The following is a 22,153-nucleotide window of genomic DNA, read 5'->3' as shown; positions in this document are numbered from 1 at the left end:
TATATTAGATTGAGCTTCATCCATTTCTTCTTGAGTTTATTTTTTTATATCTTTTTTAAGCTAAAATTGCAAGTTTATTTGCTCAAATTATAACAGACTTGTCATTACTTAAATTGAAGGTAGATGCAAATTCATTCAGCATATATATTTCGTTGATCGTCTTGTTGTTTGTCTAAACTCTTTAGTGTGAGCTGGTGTTGAATATTCACACTAGAAATTTATAAATAACAAATTACTTATATAGGATGTGCAAATTCCAGGAACATCAGCATCCACAAAATCCAGCAACAGCAGTACTACTCCTGCTCATGACCAAATAAGCTTATATAAAGTAAAGTATAAGCTTAATTATAAACATGAAAATCACATTAAAGTCCCTGACTGATATACTTTCCTTCATGATCAAGTTGAATCGATCATTAGAAAGTAATGCTCGTCGGAGATCAGGAGTATAGCACATATATTAAGAATTTTATTATCTCCAAAATATTTCAGCAACATACCAAATATTTACATAAAGTTCGCCTACGATTTCATAAAAGCCTCGAAAAAAATACAAGCTTTGCCAACACGAAAAATACATGAACCCGTCAAAAGAAGAAAAATTTAAACATGGGTTACACCTCAAGTGATAGGATAAAAGGTTGGAAGTAGAAACAAAAACTTAAAAATTCAGTTGAATACCTAAATGCATAACAAAATAACTAAAACAAAGAGAAAAAAGGCATTGTTTTCCAAACCTGTTTGATGATTGTAGCAGGAGATGTTGTGGTGGAGTCAATCACATGCAATGGCGCCAATGGATTAGAATAGGTCTTCGATGAAAAGAAGATAACGAGAGAGAGAAGGCAGTGGAAGACGGGGAGATGACAGAGGAGGTAATCTGTAAAGGACAGAGAGAGGTGGAACGAGAGAGAAGGAACGGCTGGCGGCTGTTTTCAATGGGAAAGGGAGAAAAATTTTAAGGTTCAGGTTATGTTAGTTTTGTCTTTATACCCCTGGTTTTTTTAAAGTGGGTTTAAGTTACACCGGTCCGATCTAGTTATCTGGTTTCAATTTCTAATACCCCAACTCAACCAGATCTAAGTTTTATGATTTGTAAATTGATTTTATCAGTTTTTCTTCTGCGGTTAGAAAATATTTTTAAAAAAAATTTAAATTTTTTTAATTTTTTATTACTATAAATTAATATGTTTTTGATGTCTTCGAATTATTTTAATGTCTGATATTAAAAATAACTTTTTAAAAATAAAAAAATATTATTTTAATACATTTTAAAATAAAAAACAACTATTACCACTCCAAACACTAGAATGATAAAATCGATACACCACCTTTCATGGTTTTTACAATTTAGTCGATCAGTTTTCATGCGCATCACTACCGATCGGTTTTCTTAAACACCGCTACGATGAACAGCACAGGGATAAACGTAGACATTGCTGCCTTAATCATTGACCTAATTATGAGATGCTGGGTAATTATATTGTAAATTAAGTAGAAAGAGAATGATAAATATAATGATCAAATCGATACACCACCTTTCCACGACAACCACCACGAGTATCATACCCATTAAGAATAGCTGGACAACAGACAGAAACACGAACTATCACTTGCCAAACAAAATAACAACATATATTAATTTATAGGATATTCAAGTTGATGGATCAATTTAAACTATAACAGTCCGTAAAAATTGCGCCATTTGGATGCTTCACGCAGGCTAAGCAACCTACTAAGAAAACAGGAAAGCTAAGAGATGGCACCCTCATCACATCCACCGCTTCTGACTATATTATACACTTGACAGCTGTAAATAGTCCTTACAGAACGCTATTATGGGAAACATTCTGAAAGTCACAACCTATCTCCTACTTATTTTACTCATTACATACTCTTGGACTGACGCATTGTCAGCCAAGTTACACGCAAGAACTCAACGTCTTCTAAAGATTTCAGAATTTAAGAACACCAATGAGGATGCTCCACAGCAATGTAATCGACACAATAACAACGGCCATCGATCTCAATGATCACAGCTACATCCAGGCAAGCTACACAAGATCATAGATATGATATTTCTCGTGAGGAAACGAGCAGTATAGTTTTAGTTTCCAAGGACATAACCTAAGTTTCGCTATTAATACCACAAGGCATGAATAACTGGTTCCACGCTAGGCCTTAAATGAAACTAACATTAAGAAAAAAGCATGAAGCTTGACACTCATGGACCGAGCCGATAATGACCATCACCCATGTAGTGGCCATCCATATAGAGAGCTGCGTTCTGAGGATGAAGGCCATCCATCACCATGAATTGCATATCTTCAGATGGTTTCCAATGTCGCTTCCTTTGATTAATGAACCAATTATTAATTTGTTTCTGATCCAAACCAGTTGTTTCAGCTAATGCCACCTTCTCCGTCTCCTGTCAGCCATCACAAATATGCATTAATATATCTCATGAAAAAACCACGTGCTTGTATAGTTATGTGAAGTTTATCATAGCACTAATCTACATGTCAAGGTATAGATCTTTCAAGAGAGTGGTCGAGGAAAACGAGTTTTGACAAGTATCCACTCACTGAAGGATATGGCCATTTGTAGTGTAGCTCCCACCAACTGAGTAGCTTCTGCCTGGCTTCTTTTGGCAGTTTCCCCTTCTTCTTCTTCTTAGATAGTTCTTGCTTGAGACTGCCTAAATAACCACTATACTTCCTCAATAGGTGGTTCTTTAGCTCTCGGTCTTCAGCACGGGGATCAATCTCAGGTAGTTCAGTCTCCCCTCCACTGTTGTCTTGATCATCTTCTGATGAGCCGACACCCTCAGACTTGTCATCTGTGCATTTGATAAACAAAAAGCCCATATAAAATGACACTTCGTTGGACTAGAACAAAAATAGGACAGAAAGTATCCGCATAAAATGAAAATGCAGACAGATAATAAAGTCATGCACAATCCTACTGTGAAGTTCCTGGGATTTATGAAAAGACACAATGAATTCTTGATAATTTACACCACTAATTACCCCCATATTGACTTCGATTTTTTCCTCTCATATATGCGAGAGATTCTAAATGAGTTTTCTTCAACACTTAGAAATGTCTCCCACTAAAATAAGGAGAGAGAAGCCTGGCCACAAATAATACAACCTGCATTGATCCTTCACAGCTTGTAGTTTGAAAATTGGAAATGCATTTCTTTCTTGACTGACTATTGTTTAAATAGAATACACTATCCTTTCCGGATGCAATCATGTGAAATTCAACATTCCTCTCAACAACATGCTTCATTTCCAATTCACCAGTCTAGGATGACTTGGGGGAAGATGTAAAAATGGAATCAATAATCTTGTATCAGAGGAACTTGAACACTAGAATCATGTTTAATTAATACCAAAATGATTCAAATGCACCGAATAATAAATATCTATCTGCTTCAAATAGCAATCCACACTTAACACATGATGGGAGTAGTGATAAATAAAAAGACAAGCATTTTGCTAGTTGCCTATGGAGAGGTTCTAGGCCAGTAATCTGAAGCATCGCACACCCACACACAACACTAGCAATACAAAATTAACGAACGCAGGTTTTTTCAAGGAAAACACGCCATTAAGCAGAAAAAAGATCTAGATCTGAGTATTGACTTGCAACAAAAATCACAAGAAGGAAATTTGAAGATAGTGAGCACAATGAACCATACAATTAAACAGAATTAGTTGAGCTTTTGATGAAGTCGATTCTAATCACTAGCAGTGCTGAGCTCTTGCGCTCACTCTTCTTTCACTTTTTTAATAGATCTCGTGGTTCACATACGTTAAAAGTCGATGCAAAGACAACGAACATGATCATGACACATGTTATCTAATTGCAACTAGACTCACAGTAGAGAAGAGCCACCAGTATATGAATAGCTAGATAACCAAAGAGCCAAGGGTAAAAGAGCATAAAAAATGGAGAAACTATCAAGTACATTGGACAATTATTCGCTATAACAGAAAGCAACATGAAGTATATATAGTTGAAAGCTATATATCAGATCAAATGAGGTGGACAGATTCAATAGTTCAATACCCTTCCTACGCTGTTTTTGCAAGGGAATGTTCTTTCCCTGCTGTAAGAGAGGATTCTAAAAATCCTGCTAAGAAAAGAAGAAATGAAGGGATCGCACCACCCGGAACAAAAAAGAATAGAATACAAAGTTCCACAAACAGCACCTGTTAGAACTCAGGCTGCCAATAAGGATAGTTAAGCAGAAAAACTCGAGATAGACAAAAATGAATAACGCGCTCTCCTTTGCTTTAGTGTAAAACAATTATATAAGCAATTAATGGAAGCCTACTTCTTCCACCCAAAAAACAAGAGGATCTTCTCTTAATTTTTTCTAGTTTGTCAATCTCTAGCTCTTTAATATATCATCTCGATTGTTATCAAAAAAAGAAAATATAAATGTCATCAAGAGAAAAATATGCAACGAAAGAACGCTAAATTCTATAACATTACTCACGAACTAAGCTAATGAAATGCAGTACCATTTGAAGTTGCTTTACCTTGTATCTAGCAATAATTATGATTAGATTTCTCTCAATTATGGTTAGTTTGCTCATTTCCATGAGAAGCTGATCATACCAATGAAAAGAATTCGCGAGTCACTACGAGTTTTATACAGAAAATGAGGTAGAAGAACAAGAAACAGTTAATCGCTTTTAGTTCCAGCAATGTACGCTGTGACTTCTCGTAATGAATTGAAACCAAAAGCAAATGGCTATCAATTCCCATGGCAAACATGAATACACAGAACCAAACATCTTGCCTCCTTTTCTAGTCAAGAGTCGAGAGAAATATTGTGGCACCGAGTTAAAATTTGATTAGCTTCGATATTGTTCAATCCACATTCAATAACACCAGCTTGAAATTTGTAAAAACAAGATGTTTGAGCAACCAGGGAGTAGTAGATTGCAAAACTACAAAATAAATCCATCAGTTCAAAGCAATCAGACTCACAATACCCATCAGATTAAAACAGGAGCACAAGGAATTACAATGTGGTATTAAATTAAGTCATCAAAGCAACACTTATAGTTGTCTATTTCCTACCGTACAGTAAGTCCAAAAAAAGAGAATATATAAATAGGATTTTAGACCATCAAGAAATGTGTACAAAAATGTTTACTCCCTGACAACACAGGAACCATTCCTGAACTAATTAGAAGAGATTGGGGGGGGGGGGGGGGTGCTTAGGGTCTGTTCATAATTAGAAGGGATGGGTCATTTAAAAAGTGATCAGGAAGAAGACGAAAAAGGATTGATATGTTCATAATGGACAGACCATAAACCACAAGTGAGAAATGATAGAAATGACTATTTCTTTCCTTCATCGTCTCTATTCATCTTTCCGAACAAGAAAGTTATCTGAAGCATTAGTGAAAAATGATAAAATCATTGGATCCATTCATTAGTGAAAAAACCAATAATATTATACTTCTTCTTTTTTACAAGGACATCATACTTTTGATAGAAAGTAAGAGTTCAAGATGTATTTGGAACGATTATTAATTAAATCATCTGTTTAAAAAACTAAAGAAAGGCGTTAGAAAAATAATTAAAAAGAAAAAAAAAAACAAGAAAAGACGAGACATGTAGAAGTATTATATATGAAAAATTGAATAAAATAAGTAAAAACTTATTCCGACATGGCCGTACAGGCTACATGGGGTAGCACTGATTGGAACAGCATCCTAGGTTCTTCAATTTACAATACAAAATCAAATACTATTCTTTTACAGAAAAGCAAAGAACAACTTGGAAATGACAGAAACAATTCTGCAAATCTATCTCGAGGTCTTGTTATAGTATATCCCAAAACAAAAATTGACTCCTGTAGAAACAGACTTATTAGAAGTAATCAGGTCTAGATTTTGGTAAGAAAACCCTAAATTTTAAAGGATGACTTTGTCAGACATCACAGACCCCTAAAAAGCCAGCCTATAAGAGAAGCAAACGTGTAATATATCATTGTTCAGAACCATGTAGTGCGTTTTGCCTTAGTAGCTTTCTTGGAGATTTAGGAAGATACTAGTACTATTATATGTAAGATACAAAGAAAATCCAAATCCAATTACTATAGACTCGTGATTAGGGTTTGCTAATCTAGTACTAGTGGCTGTTAGGTTACTCGTACACAGTGACCATAATATCATTATTGGAAGGCGCAATCCTGGTCAGGGTACGCTTCATTAGGGATAGGAAATGTTGCCTCATGAATGGAGGAGATCCTGACATATAGGTTGGTCTAGGAATTTTACTTTATTTTCCCCTATCAAGTAATGAGCAGTAAGACTATCGGTTTCTGTAGTGTAGCAAGCAAAACCAAATCAAACCCATCTCTGCAACAATGAAACCTAGTGGATTCGTCCGTTCCTTTCCATGATAGGATATAATATTTTGTTTGAAAGGGATACTTCTCACTTGAGATCATTACAGGCGTGCATAGTAGAGAGAGGAAGTACCAGAATTGAAGATTCTCAAGGGACCATGGCAGATCATATTAAGCTGAGTTTCGATTCTTCGCATGAAATCCATGGCTTCTTGTATAGGTCTTGTAAGCTCCTCACGGTACTTCACTAGCATGTCGTAATAAGCTTCCTGTTTTTCAATTCAAACAATACAGACAAGTATTTAACTCAAAAACCAAATAAAATAACACCGTAGTGTGTGTGTGCGTGTGTGTGTGTGTGTGTGTGGAGAGAGAGAGAGAGAGCCTATAATTAGCTAGATAAAGAGACTTCCAGCAAAGATTAGAGGTAGAATAACAAAATCAATCAATCACCATGAACTGATCTAGTTCTGGGTCTTTCGAATTGTCCCTTGAAGTGATAAAAGATCGTTGTCTTGATTCAAACTCTTGACGAGCAGCTGCAAGCCGAGCTACTACTTCAGGCGGAGCTCCTACCTAAATGCATATACAGTGTAGCAGCAAGAGAGATGAGAGGAGAGAAACCATTGCTACTACTGAAATGAATTTAATTTGATGAAATGACTTTCGTTTCTTCTTCTATACATGTACTTACCTTTTGGCAGTCCATGTAAGCTTCCATGAGGTTAGAGTACTGAGGATGGGCTATGATCTTGGCTTTGATGGCTTCAACTTCACTAGAGCTTTCACTTCCTTGTTGCTGCTGGTTAATTGTTTGGTACCCTCTCAATAGAGGGTAGTGAAATTTTTGAGCATGTGAAGTGCTGGCTTCAGTTTTCACTATAGGATGTGTATCAGATTGGAAGCACTGATCATTTGATTGAAGATGGAAAGGATTTAAAGGCATCTGGGTCTGCTGATTGCTCACTGTAGAGCCACTACTGGTCCTCCCATAAGGCGAGGAATTAGGTGCAAGAAGTTGTGAAGCATACAAGAAATTTCCCCTCGGAGTCGTGTTTTCACTCATTTGATTGTAGTCCTCCATCTCTCTCGACAAACCCAGTTGTGGAAACGGATATGAAAATGACCACTCCAGAAATCAAGTAAAGCCTAAAACCCTAAAGCAACAGCTATAAACACGAATAAACACTAGAAGGTGGAGACACCCAATCATCTAGAGCCAAAGAAAAACTACAAGTTTTTGATGTTTTGTCTAATTACATGGGTTGAGAGTCATGTCCTGGGCAAGGAAATTGTATTCTGGTGTGTTAGAGAGGGTCTTGAAGTGAATTTGCACCTAGACCTTGACATGTCGAGATGAGAAGAAAAACAAATGGCAAATCAGAGGAGCAAAAATAGAAAGAAGTGGTCTCGCATGGAGTAGAGGAGAAGGTTGAGGTCAGGATATAGCTTTTAAACCGGAATCGGCTAAGGGCTGCGTTTCTTGGGTGGGTGACAAGACTTTTTTGGTGATAGAAAAAAGAAATATTGAAAAATATAAAGGCAAGAAAGGCCAGGTGATTTGGCAAGGAGATTGTATAGATTGTTATTCACGGACGTTATATTTATTATTATTGTTATTCACGGACGTTGTAGTTTTCACCCTATTTTGTGTAACTTTTTGGATTTTGCCCTTCCCATACTATTCTTTTTCCTTTTTACTCTCTACAAATGGAGAGGGCAGGGATAAAAATGCATGCAATTAATAAGCATCAACCCGAACTATATTAATTGCTCGCGTTAGGTTTTGAATTTCTATTTCAGTTAATAGATAATATTATTTAATTTAAAATTTTTGTATTTAAAAAAATATTTAGGCTTCTAAGCAGATTTATTTAATTTATAAAAAAAATTCATCATCATATATGATATATACACTATTTTCATTAAAAATTGGGAACGAAATGTCTATGCCATGAAAAATGTTTTTAAGAAACTATCAAGATACAATTGTGTAAACCAAATTATTTTTTGTAATGAATGGATATAAAACATTCTCTACTGAAATTATATATATATATATGGTATTTTTAATAAAAATTATCATGATTCGAAATGCAAGTTCAAATAAAAAAAATTCATGCTTTGATAATTTTTATTCTATTAAGTGTGAAATAAAGGAATAATTATTATGACAGTATTCAGTATTGTATAAAAACTTCACAAAAACATTTATGCACTTTATTCTCAATGAATATTCATGATAAATTTTGTACTTGCAAACATATATATATATTGGTTTCATACATAATATTTAATAAAATAATTGCTAACATTGTCATTTTTAAATTATAGGCTCTCACGCCTGAGATTAAAAAGGGAAAAGGTAACCATCTAGGTAGTGGCCTAATGGTAAGAGTTTGGGACCAAGAAGTTTGCTCTCTCTGTGGTCTCAGGTTCGAGCCATGTGATTGCTCATATGATGGCCACTGGAGGCTAACATGGTCGTTAACTTCAGGGCCCGTGGAATTAGTCGAGGTGCGCACAAGCTAGATCGGACACCTACGTTAAACTAAAAAAAAAGGGAAAAGGCTAGATTTGTGTGTCCTATTTCATTTTTTTAATTTAAACAAATGAAATGTCATCTTAATTTTTAAAAAACATATATAAACGGTCCATTATAACAAATTTCAGCCATCAAAGATAGTTGAAAAGGAGAGGTTTCGGTAATTTGGATCCCAGACCTAAAATCCCAACTGAATTGTCACAAGAAAAATCTAGAAAACATCATAAAAATCTAATAAACTCATTTTAAATCTAAAATATTATTTAATCAATTTAAAAATAAAAACTTAAGCCGACGTGATATTTTTATTTGACAATGTTAAAGAGTAAAATCATTTATATTAAACTTTTCTCGGTAAGATAAAATTATCAATATCAAAATCAATTTTTTTATACTCGAAAAGTGGCTAGATGAAATCTGTTATCTCCCTTTTCCAACTACCTTATTTCTCCTCTCTCAATATTTAAAAACTAATCTATAATAAAAATGAAATTTAAAATCGAAACATAAATATCTAGAACTGTAAGAACAAAATAATGTAAAAAAAAATTCAAAAGCTAAATTGTAATTTTATATGATTTAAAAATAGTTAATTTTGAAAGGTGGATGCATTATAATTCCGTCTGAGGTTGTGGGGCAACTTGTTTTTATTAAATTTTAAAAAAAATTGTTTTAAATTATTTTTTAAATATTTTTGAATCGTTTTACTATGCTGATGTTAAAAATAAATTTTAAAATATAATAATTATTTTAATTTATTTTTAAATAAATAATATTTACTACGTTATCAAATATCTCGTAGCAATCACGGTGCATCGGTAGAGACACCACTTTGGTAGCTAGCACAGTGGATGTGCTGGCTATTTTATTTTAAAAAAAATATCTCGTTTTTTTTTAATGAAAAAGCCAGAATTTCTAGTCGCTAACTGTTATTGATCATGGGAATCGGGATGTGTCACTTGCCTATTCGATGGCAATTCATGGCCCTGAACAAATGCCTTCGGGATGATCTTTTTTCTATCCTAACACCAGTAATAATTTCACGGATGCGTTGGAAAATATAATATATAGTGGAATGATATATATTTCTTTTTAAGTTTAACGTGGGTGTCCGGGTCAGCTTGTGTGTACCTCGACTAATCCCACGAGCCCTGAAGTTAACGACCATGTAAGCCTCCAGTGGTCATCATATGAGCAACTCCAGGGCTCGAACCTGAGACCACAAAAGGAACAAACCTCTTGGTTCCAAGCTCTTACCACTGGGTCACCACCTAGATGGTTGGAATGATATTTTTTGATATTTATTGATGTTGGTATTTTAATTAACAACTTGCAAATAAATAAATAAAAATAGAGAGAAAGAATATTCAACATTCTTATTTTGAATTTTAACAGTTAATTATGATATTTTTATATTAGTTTTCATAAATTTATATTAAATATCTTTTTAATCAAATTTTAAACATGTTGCCGTCCGCATTTATGTAAAGATAAGTAATTAATCCACTCTTGCAATAAATCCTTGACAATGGAATGATGGCATGGGGGAGTGAGTGTGAGCCAAACTAGATGAATAAAGAATACAGGCAATTGTCCCCCCTGAATTATTTGTACTTTCTTTGATCTTCATGCTTCATATATACCTTTTCAACTAGCTTCAAACTAGTTATAATGATCGTACAGGGTTACGGGGCAGTTTTTTTAAATCTATTTTTTATTTAATTTTACAACCATTAAATATATATTCTTAAAAAAACAAAATTATTAATATATATATTTTTTAAAATAAAACCTTTCTTATATGAGCAGTTCTCTTTGTTTTGATAAAAAAGGGTTACCAGTAGCATGATTTATTAATGAATGAAAAGTAATGATAATTTAAAAAGAAATTGTAAAGATTCTAATGGTTTCAAATGAAAAGGAAAAATTGTATTTCTAATTAAAAATTCATTCTTATTGATCATGTATTTTTTTTTATCTTGGTGAAATATATTTTTTATCAAAAGCATTGTTTTTTAAATAAAAACTTACTATAGTTGTAAGAGTAAGTTTCAATAAAAATTAAAATATAAATCATAAATTGATCATTCTATACACGTGTATGGGAAATATTAATAAAATAGATAACTTGTTGTTCACTTAGGTAAACGATGGATTAAGTTCTGGTTCAAATTCTAGCCAAATCCTTGATAAACAAAATAATTTGTGTTTAAAATTATTATTTAATTAACTAGTTAATTAAGAATTTTAAAAGTGTTAGAATATCAACCAATAAGACACTAAGAGGTCACTACATGAAAATGAGAGAATGCCAACAGAATATTCTTTCGCGCGTAATTTTTTTCTTTGCCTATAAATATAATGCATTAAAAAACAACAATAAATATCTTACACATGCATTTCTATTCTTTTTACACAGTAAAAGATGTTTAAATCATTTCGCTCGTATTTCTTGAGAGCATAATTAATAAACTGGTGGTATTTTTAAGCTGATTTTTTCTTAATCGAATGCATCTCCATCTCACATTTCACAGGTCTTTGGGCGTCCTCTCATACAACTCTGCAAGATTAATTGAAACCAGAAGCCTTTAAAAACAAGGATGCATTTCTTGGTAGAGACAGCTTGAAGTCACGAAGAAACAGGCACATCTTTCAAACAAGAGGGATGTACATAATCCATCCAAAACCTTTCCAGGCACCAAGGAATTAAGTATTCATAAAAGTAATGACCTCATGTGTACACGGTGCTTGCTACATATGGTATGGCACTGCTGTGCAAGAGAGCGGTGCTGGGAGGGAGAGAACATGTTAGAAGTAGACTGTTAGTGAAGAGTACGAAATTTCAACGGTAAACAGTGAAAAGAGTCTCTGATCCAATCTGACCAAACTTGTACTGTTTGTGATGACCTATTGCAGGACAACCACGTGTGGAGTACACATAGACCACCCAGAGAAGAGACTGGAGATAAATTTACAGATACAAGAAATAAATGGTCTCTGTGTCTTGCCTCCGAAACGAGGTATAGCTGGCGGCTATGACCACCACCACCACTTCCTCTGCGCCCCCCACTTAAAAAAACACACATACACGAGATAAACAGGGTAAGCAGACCCACAGGGGCTTAACAGTTAATACCCCCCCGAATCTCGCGCGCTGCAGAGAGGAGGGAGGGGAGGGGGCAAAAGTAGGGAGGAGAGCTCTCCCGTCATCAGCTTTCTATCTTTCTTTTCAAAAACAAAAATAAAAACAAAGGGCAAATTCGGCATTAAGCATCCAAATTAAAAGGAGATTCTGAATTAACAAAGCCTCTTCAAAGTGTTTTTGTGAAATATAATATTCTGCTGTTTAAAATCCTCATATTAACTGATATTGCATTTTTTTAACAGTGTTGTTAATTAAATATTACAGTTTTTAAACCTTGCTATGAATTAAATTCCAGTAATCATTCTATAAAAATTCTCGCAATAAAGTTCTTGACATCTTAATCTAGCAATGAAATTTATTATTTAGTTTGTTAATATGATATTTGATTTAGTTAATCATTTTAGAGAGTAAAAGATTTTCTAATTTTTACAAGATTTTGAGAGAGTTTTTCCTGTATAGTAATTAAATATTATAGTTTTTAAACCTCGATATAAATTAAAGTTTTGTCTCGTTTAAAAAAACATGCAAATAATCACTAATCAAATATAACAAATTCTTACATTTCATAATCACATGTAACTCCAAGAACGCAAGTAAAAAAAACATATATACAACTAAAATAATCTCAAATACTTAAATAATACAACATTCTAATAATTAAAATCCCAAAATATATCAACATAATTCATTTATTTATCTACATCTACGTCATCTATTAAATGATTCAGGCTCATCAATAGCACTAATGGATCTTGCTTCTGCCTCGACCCGAGTGGCCTCGTCCTTTACCACAACATCATCAAGAGTTAAACTATCTTTAAAGTATCAATCCACCGCGTCAAACATTAAATCACCGAGACACATAAGTGTATCTTTTACTTTCTTCTTCAATATTGTAAAACATATATGCGGTCTCTCGACCCTCCAGTAGCAACAAGTCAACCTCATATTAATAAAATATTAATGTTAAATTAAAAGGTCAAACTAAATTAATATATACTGATTATATAAAAAAATTAATTACTTATGGTATTTTGAATCTGTTGGACATGTTATTCATATTTTATGAATGCAAGTGGAGGAACCTGCTCAGGATCTAGAGTAATGACTCGATGTGTGACACTTATATATTAAATCAAATACTCCTCATTTGTAATCACGTGATACATCTTTGTAAATATCTCATTATTCAATACATCCCAATGTGATATACAAGCTTCATGACAGCTTAACCATAATCCCTTGTCGCTTAGTCTAATCCAATCAAAAAATTTGATTATGGTTAATTAGATATAATTTTAGCTAAACTGCATTACCCCAACCCAGTAGTTAAAATTCCTAGCAAATTCCCAAAACTTTAATGTAAAAAAATATTTGAAAAAAATCAAACATGATTCATGATATCAAATTTAATTAATATCTTCATGCTCAATTGCATTAAATTAAACCTAAATTCATAGCAAATTAAAAATAATTTAAGTAAAATATCAAATTCGACAACTTGTCAACAATTTAATGCAACGTGTAATTTGTTATAATTTCACCACATTCATGCTCTGTTGTAGGAAATCATCAAGCATTGTTAAATACATTATTAGCCGATTCCAACAATCCACCCAATATCTCTAACTCGGCAACTTATCCAAAAATATGCAACGTATAGTTAATTGAAATAATTAATTCATGATTAATTTAACTTATTTTCATGTTCAACCGTATCAAATCAATCATAATTGATAATATTCATAACTAATTTATTATTAATTTAATAAATTTTAAATTTAACTTTAGCAGTGTTTTATTTAAACAAACCAAACATAAATTTATAACAATGCAATATGTTTATCTTGCTTAGAGGACTTAAAAAAAAAAAGTTGGGATGATACGGGCAAAAGCCACTACGTTTATTGTGTTCTTTAATCTGAAAATAATTTTAATTTTGTGATATTATGTACTTCAAAAACACATATTAGGTTATTGCATAATATATTTAATTTTTATTTTTCTAAAATACAATAAATATCTCAATATACTTAAAAATAATAATATTAAATAAATATCACGTTTTGAATCACAACAATATAAAAATATGTTATGTCATCGATTTTAAAAAATATAACTATACTACAAAAACTTTTAAATTATTGTGTTAGTATTTTTTTTCAAAAAAATTCCAAAACAAAACCCTTTTCTTCTTTCTTTTCTTTATCTGCGTAGGATTGGACATTTCCAACTCACAGACAGACACACCAGGAGTACTAGTCAGGTACCCCATAATCACTTGTCACTCAGTCCAGTCAAGCACCCTGCTCACTGCAATTCTTCGCCATTTCCCTATGCAATTTTTTAGAATAGTATATTCACTGCACAGTTTCACTCATACTGCCTCTAGTCTACAACTCTACTCCCATGTAACTGTTTTACCTACATTCTTATTTTTCTTTTCTTTTTAGAAACCGATCGGTTCATGCTATGTTAGGATTCTGCTCCTTCTTTACTCCCTTCTTTACTTCACTCGATTGAAGTCTCAGATTCAATAAGAAATTTGGCATTTTTTAGCTTCGCTAACCAAGAACTCTTTGCGCTAGGCTATACTGATACTGAGTGTGAGTGCAGTAAATACACTCAACTTACCTGAAATCCTTGATATATCTTAAAGGCTACGTGCATTATTAATGTGTTTGTTCCCTAATTGGGTTGTTGGTGTCCAATCGAAATCCGTGCAACTGGCAGAGTAGTTTTTAGACACCGTTTATTTCTTAAACTACATTTTAATTCGTTTTAAAAATGCTTTCAGTTTTAAAAAATATTAAATCAGTATTTTTTAAATAATTTTAATGTACTAATAAAAATTTTAAAAAATATTTTAATATATTTTTAAATAAAAATCACTTTTAATAATATTTTATATCAAATTTCAAACGCATATCTAACTGAAACTACAGCCTGAGATTGAGACTCATGGAGACGAGTTGATTTTCTGATCCACAGTTTACATGTCTATTATTGGTGCTCGCCTTTTTCCAGTCAAATCATCATCTTCAATCATCATTTAAATGAGCTGTTTCTGTCATGTCACTCGGAAGCAAGTAATTAAAAAGGAAGGAAACTGAAAAGAAAAAAAAGAAAGAAAGAAACTGGGATGGTTTCCCTTATACAATACCATGTTTGAACTTCACATAACACTGTTAACAGTAACTTCGTTTGAACAGGAGTGGCAGGACTCAAGGCATTATAATTGAGGACCCTTACAAACCATGAGTTGGAAATCAATGTTTTTCGTTTGTTTATTGGAAGAACCGACGAATTTTGAGGAGTAACCTCCCTTGTTACAATGCAATTATTGCATTGCAACGAGGGAGTTTACTTTCTCATTTTTTCTGTACTGATGTGTGGAAATTATGGATGAAGTTAACAAAATGGTTAGATTGCAGCTGTAGCATGCCTCAGACTATTGATTTGTTACTAGAAAGCTGGAATGCATTGGTGACGGGGAAATTCCAACGAAAAACAATTATTTTGCTTTCACATAATATTTTATGGGTCATCATGATCTTGACATTAGGGAATAAATTGATCTTTGAAAACAAAAATCCAGATTGGAGTACAATGTTTTTTTTTCTGTGATCATTCACCACCGATGAACAATAATTTCTCATATACAAGCATATGAATCTTTATAGAAATTTGGATGGAATCTTACGCTTTACAAACAATTGTTGAATCTCTGTTGGTTTAATTATTTTGTATGTGAGTTCTTGCGCCACTCAATATATAAAGATTATTTTTTAACTTGATTACCGTTGTCTTAAGGGTAATGCTGTTTCATTTATTAAATTTTAATTATTATAAAAAAAACAAAAAACGAGCATTTAATTTAACTCTACTGAAAAGAGCTATTGAGTGCCAAGGATGTACGTGAGCAGTAGTTCATTGCTATAGCCTGTTTAGTTAAATAAAATTAAACAGTACTGCCATTGAATACTCTTTGAAAAACCGGTGAAAAGCAATCGTTAATCAGGCAAAACCTACAAGTAGCTCATCTACTCCTATCACATGAAGCTAGTAGATAAACAACAAGAACACTATCCTCTTCAAGTGGCTTTTTTAATAGATATATACCAGATCAATGATGGATATACACTTGGATTGCTTGTTTTTTTTTTAGATGCAAGATCTCTAATGATACCAGAAGACATGCTATATAAATATAGTGGATCGAGATGAACTAAGCCGTAAATCAAAATCCTAGAAAATCATGCTCAACTTCCTGAAACAGTTTCACCGGGAGAAAAAGGGATTTTTTTATTTATTAAAATAGAACATGGCAAGCGTCTCTAAGTGTGAATTCAATAATATAAGTCAAAAGGGTACCAATAACAATAATAAAGAGGCTTCAAAAAGAGATTAGCATGGGCGATCTACTAATTAATCACCTTAAAATAATATTAATAATTATAGCATAAACCTCCACAGTACAACTTTGGCATGTGGAACTAAAACAAAGTAGATAACAGTTAAGTATCTTCATAATATCTTTTTAACAATTGTATAATCAATCAATCAAGACTTGATTACAAGAATCCAATGGGATGATGCTGGCGTGTGGTATACATGTTAACAGGGTACTTACAATCACGTGGAATCGTATAATCCAAGAGTTTGTAAGCTTGCAAAGCCATAAGATCGATTAACTAGGATAATGATAGATCTATATTATCCTCCCTCCAGCTGCTTAGCACAGGTATTTAATGCAACGCAAAAGCAAAGCTAAAACAACTGTCTTTTGCTTTATTACTAAGATATTCCCCCTTTTGTGACTCCTAATAATGATCAAGAAAAGAGGTTAAGGTGTCATTGAGCATTTCAGTCAATACAGGGTCCTTTTAAAACGAAAAGATGGATGGCTAAATCACTTAAAGCGGGCAAAAAACAGTTGACAGCACTAAGTCTTGACTATAGATTGGCGAGAATATTATTGTTCTTGTTAATCAAAGATTAAATAATAATTCTTTTCCTCTCCCTATGTTTCGTTCCTTTATTTTTTTATTTTTTCAAAAAGAAAGGATTGAACAGTCTGATTTGATGGAAATGAGGAAATTCATAAAGATTGAAATTCATAAAGGGAATGTGTTTCCACACCGTCTCTGTGTCCAAGTGCAGTCACACTTACAGTTTTATTTTCAAGCACCAAAAAAAATAAAATTCATGTAGCAAACCCTACCAAGGCACTGTGTTTTCAAGATTTTGGCGCAGGTGCGGTGGCCTAATTGCTTCCCAGGGACAGAACGAGTCCCTTGTACTACCGCGCTTGAAGATAGCTCCGTGTCCTGGGAGGGCAGACCACTGCTACATGCATCTCCCTCGTTGTACAATCCGATTTCAATCTTACAAAACCCCAGAGAGGGGGGGAAAAGACGGAGAAAAGGATATGCTTCATTTCTTGCTCTATCGGTTCATGTTCTATTTCCTTTCATATACTTTAGGATTTCTCAATGCTATCTTTTTAATTCAAAAGAATTCCAATACTATTCTAGCTATTAAATAATCCTTTTTTGCTACATGATCTTGAATGTTTTTAGGTTCTTGAGTGTATCTGAGATACTCTGAAATGTTTGAAGATTTGAGACGAAGAAATTACAGAAAAGTAAGGACAAATAAACATCGAATATAAAGGTTGGTTTTTTGTCGCTATTTAGTAGACCATGTAGTGGAAGGAAATTGGGATTTTGAAAGCTATAGGGGTAACATCGAAAAGATTTAAATTATGGAGGTAAAAAAAGAATATATATTGATGGATATGTGAGGGTCAAACTAAATTAGCTTCACCGTCAAAAGAAAACAGCAAATTAGATGATTAACTGATTAGAAATGTGATTGTCACTGGGTGATTTAATTTCTTGTTGAGACTCTCTCGTGATTTTTTTTTATAAAAGAACTTCTCTCGTGTATCTCAAGAAGATGATACAAAATGTTGATATATACGAGAATGAACTTAAATAATTTAAAAATAAATTAACACTGAGTTCCATGATACTTCGTAGAGATTAACAAGTTCACTTTTATATTTTATTTTACAAGAAAAACCATATTTTGTTTTGGTTTCTATATTACATATTACTCTCTTCGTGTGTTTAAATAAGTAACATTCAAGTGATTTATTTTTCTTTTTTAGTTTGCTCGAAGTATTTCATAATAATTTCACGAATCTCTAATTTTCTAATTTGTAATTATTTTATGATTGGAATTTATTTTTTCTTGTACAAAAATATCATTATAAATTAAAAAAAAAAACTCAAATGAATGTATGACTTTATAGATGAAAAATATAGTTCTAATTCTTACTTGTAAATTTTACTCTCGATAGGCTATCTCAGTTTTTTTTTAAGGAACTGTTTCCCTTAATAAAAATAAAAGTATAAAAATATCAGTCTTTAATTTCTTAAAGAAATCTGAAAAAAAAATTACAAGAAAACAATTTAAATACCAGAACAATTTATAATGTTATTAAAATTGTAACCAGTATAAATCTGACATGTGTTCCTCTTTTTAAAAAGATGTTAAAATTGTGAGAAATTAGCTTAGTCATAAACAAAAAAATCTCTTTTATTTAAACGGAGAAAAAATAAAGACCTGATTGTTCAATTTAAAATCACAATGGTGTGTTATAAAAATAAAAATAAAAAGTCAATACAGCAAGTGTCTATAGTGTCATCAAATCCAAGATAGCTCAAAGATATTAAAAAATAGTTGATTCTGACTTCAGAGCAGCCTGTGACAAGCTTACGGGCCATCTCCTTGATCCTTGATCTTAGACTGAATTTATCTTGAACTGTGAATATAATTAGACCAAATTTTACCGTATACGTATAGACTCAATTTAACTATATGAGAAAATGAAATATGAACTACATAAAAAAGTTGCAAATCTCACGAGGATTGCAAAGTCAATTCTTCTTTATATATTGATAATGACTCAAAATCCAAGATAGTTATTTAGTATTTAAAATAATAGTTAATTAATATATTTAAGTATTTGAATTTTTTTCTTTTTAATTTAAGGAACTCCAGGTTGCTTTAATACCAATAAAATCAGTCTGAGACTTAAAGATTGTCCGATGATAAAATCAATATATCTATAGAAAATATATAAAATAACTTAAAGACAATAAATAATTTAAAAGAGCATTAAATTTAAGAAATAAAGATATTTGTTTTTAAGTTTTAAGTTAATTAATGTTCTGAATCTATGTATTTTTATCTTAAGATATAAAAAAATTATGAATTTTTTATCTGGATGGTTCAAAGGGTATTCACATCCCCTGAATCTTGTTGTTTTTAGAGAAGAAAAATATTAAAAAATGTCATGTTTTCTGCAACATTAATGAAAGATAAATATCTTTTACATGTCATTAATGAGATATCAAGTATAGAGATCCCTTAGGAGACCTTGTACACACCTATAAATATAAAAAAATTATTAACTCAATATAAATAATTATTTTAGAAGGAGAGGCATGATGATTTATCATGTTTGTAATACTTGTATTGTAGATGATCATTTAGGTTTAGACATATAACCTTAGAACTTGGTACTGCCCAAGTTTTTTGGATTTGTTATATTTATCATATCCATGTTTTTTTGGATTTGACTGACTATCAAGTCTAAGTTTTTTGGGTCTAGCATGTTTATCAAATCCATGTTACCTCAGGATTGGTTGGCTATCAAGTTCAAGTTTTTTAGGTTTTGCATGTTCGTCAGACCTGTATTTTTCTTTTTGAGTCTGACATATCACCAGATTCATATTTATTTGAGTTTGATTGATTGCTAATTTTAAATATTTTGGATTCAACATATTTGCTAAATCTATTTTATTTTAAAAAAATATAAATAAAAATCTTAATGAAAAGTTAAGTGATAATATGTATCCTTTGTGAGTGTGTGTTGGCAATCATGTTATCTGCTTTTTTTAAAAGAAATTAAAAGCATTGAAGTTCAACTTCATTGGTCGAAGGATCCAGATTTTATCCCGACCAATATAGACTACGGCTTAACGAGTGGACTTGTGTTATCATATCTCTATATGTTTTTACCATCACGTCAACGTATTTGTTAATGCAATAATCCAACTCATATTCAATTGAGTCTTTTCAAGAAATTATGATCATCTTATTTTTATTTTCTTTATTTGAATTAGTTAAAAGAATGAAAGTGATAGATCTTGAGTTCCTACACATTTACAATTTATTAGTTAAAGAAGCTTTAATATTAAATTAAATAATCATCTTAGTTTAATAATTTAAATTGTTGGGTAAGATTTTAAAAATAAATTTATATATATTACTTTTAGGTTAAACTTATTTTAAGTTAAAGAAGCTTTTAAACTTTAATATTAATTAAACTTGTACTTTGGAGTTAGGAGTAATTATACAGCTCAAAATTTATTTAGAAAAATAGTATAGTTTAGTTTAATCTAAAAAAAATAGCAAAAACAATTTTAAAAGCTATTTTAAACTTTGAATTTAAAACATAAATCAAACTCTATTTTTATACAAGAATAAGTAATATATTCGTATACAAACTCTACAACTAAAAAGAGCTATGCATGTGATTTTAAATTTAGAGTTTGTATAAGAATAATTTGTACAATAATAGAGCACTTATTATTTTACTGTAGAGTACAAGAAAATAACATTTATTGTTGTGTAAAAATAGAGTTTGGTTTATGTTTTAAATTCAAAATTCAAAATAGCTTTTAAAATTGTCTATGCTATTTTTTTTTTATTTAACTGTGTTATTTTTTAAATAGTTTTTGAACTATGTTATTTCTCTAAATTTTTATTTCTATCGTGCTCCTTTTTTATTTATAAAAAAACTATGTAATTTGGTCTATTTGTAGTCTACGATTCACAAATAAAAAAGTAGACAAGTGAGAAAAACATGTTTAGTTTATAAACATGCAATATAATAACTTAAAATTATAACAAAAAGAGTAGCATGCTTACTAAACAAATATATAAACTTGCATAGATAATTGAATAACAATCATAACGTGCATACTAATATATAAGATTAAACAAAACCGAAAAAAGTATTTACTTGTTGAAACACTTTAAAATTAATCAAGTTTTGTTGTTGTTAATGATTAGTCTTTTATCCTTAGAGCTTTATTATTTATCACTTTGTGCAAAAAAGATTTTATTTGATAAGTCTTTCAGGATTTCATCAACACCATATTATTTAGATGCACTCCTAAACAGATTCAACAAGCTAAAAAAATAGTACTCAATTATCCCTTTATAATGATTGAATTAAGCTCTAGATATGAAGGAGATTTAGAGAGGAAACAAAATCTTAAAACCGGAAGAGCAATGTTGAAAATTTAGACGAAGAAAAGTGTTAAACTCTATTAAAATAATGTAGAATTGACCGACCTCAAACACTCTTATTCACCCTATTTTTATAGAGAATTTTAGAAATCAAAATATGATGAAATTGTCCTATTAACAGCTTTGATTTAAATGAAGTGACATTTGAGTTGAAAATTTTATTTAGGTAAGTCTATGCCCAACATGAGCACGAGCCACGTCGAGTCGAGTCGGCGCGCTCGTGTTTGTGGGTTTAAATCTAAAATTCACTTTGCTTACGTTATCTCTCTTCTAAAAACTTGGATACTTCTCGGGTCCAATATTAACTCTTCACCTTCCCACTAAAATAAGCCACAAGAAAAACTTTTTTTTAAAAAAAGTGGGATAGAGTTTTTAGAAAGTTTTGGGTTTCACCAAAACATGCTAACTAAAAATTATTTGAAATCAAGTTTTTTTTCACCCATAATTTATTTAAATCATATTAATATTTAATATTAGAAATCGTATATTGAAAATTAAATTCCAAAAAAATTTAAATCTACAAAACAAGTACTGGACACCACTTTTAATTTGGTCTCAAATATACCCATTAACCATATTTTATAAACAAAATTTCCAACACTATTTGCTTTCTTTCTCACTCCAACCACCTCTAAGAATCAATTATTCTATCAAGTGATTAAATCTTCAATCCCTATTTGCATATGAGGCA

At 31.6% G+C, this 22,153-nt stretch overlaps 1 protein-coding gene across 1 annotated transcript; it reads right to left on the bottom strand.

Moving 5' to 3' along the window:
• Nucleotides 1-1,771: 1,771 nt before the first annotated feature.
• On the bottom strand, nucleotides 1,772-7,944 carry LOC7467239 (homeobox protein knotted-1-like 2). The gene is made up of 5 exons (XM_002301098.3): nucleotides 7,077-7,944; nucleotides 6,836-6,958; nucleotides 6,516-6,651; nucleotides 2,589-2,842; nucleotides 1,772-2,431 (listed from the first exon to the last, which is right to left on the bottom strand). The coding sequence occupies exons 1-5, from the start codon at nucleotides 7,464-7,466 to the stop codon at nucleotides 2,228-2,230; spliced, it is 1,107 nt and encodes a 368-aa protein (XP_002301134.1). The 5' UTR covers nucleotides 7,467-7,944; the 3' UTR covers nucleotides 1,772-2,227.
• Nucleotides 7,945-22,153: the final 14,209 nt, after the last annotated feature.

The sequence above is a fragment of the Populus trichocarpa genome, chromosome 2 (assembly GCF_000002775.5).
Source record: "Populus trichocarpa isolate Nisqually-1 chromosome 2, P.trichocarpa_v4.1, whole genome shotgun sequence".
NCBI lineage: Eukaryota > Viridiplantae > Streptophyta > Magnoliopsida > Malpighiales > Salicaceae > Populus > Populus trichocarpa.
The sequence above is the reverse complement of the archived record's forward strand: the minus strand, read 5'-3'. Positions and strand labels throughout refer to the sequence as shown.

What these genes read in the sequence shown, in the direction of transcription:
- LOC7467239 (XM_002301098.3), bottom strand. Translation starts at nt 7,466, where the DNA reads ATGGAGGACTACAATCAAATGAGTGAAAACACGACTCCGAGGGGAAAT. An exon ending in CTTACATGGACTGCCAAAAG is followed by an intron (nt 6,959 to 7,076) that starts GTAAGTACATGT and finishes ATATGCATTTAG; the next exon opens with GTAGGAGCTCCGCCTGAAGT. An exon ending in CTTGAGAATCTTCAATTCTG is followed by an intron (nt 2,843 to 6,515) that starts GTACTTCCTCTC and finishes TCAAATGCACAG; the next exon opens with ATGACAAGTCTGAGGGTGTC.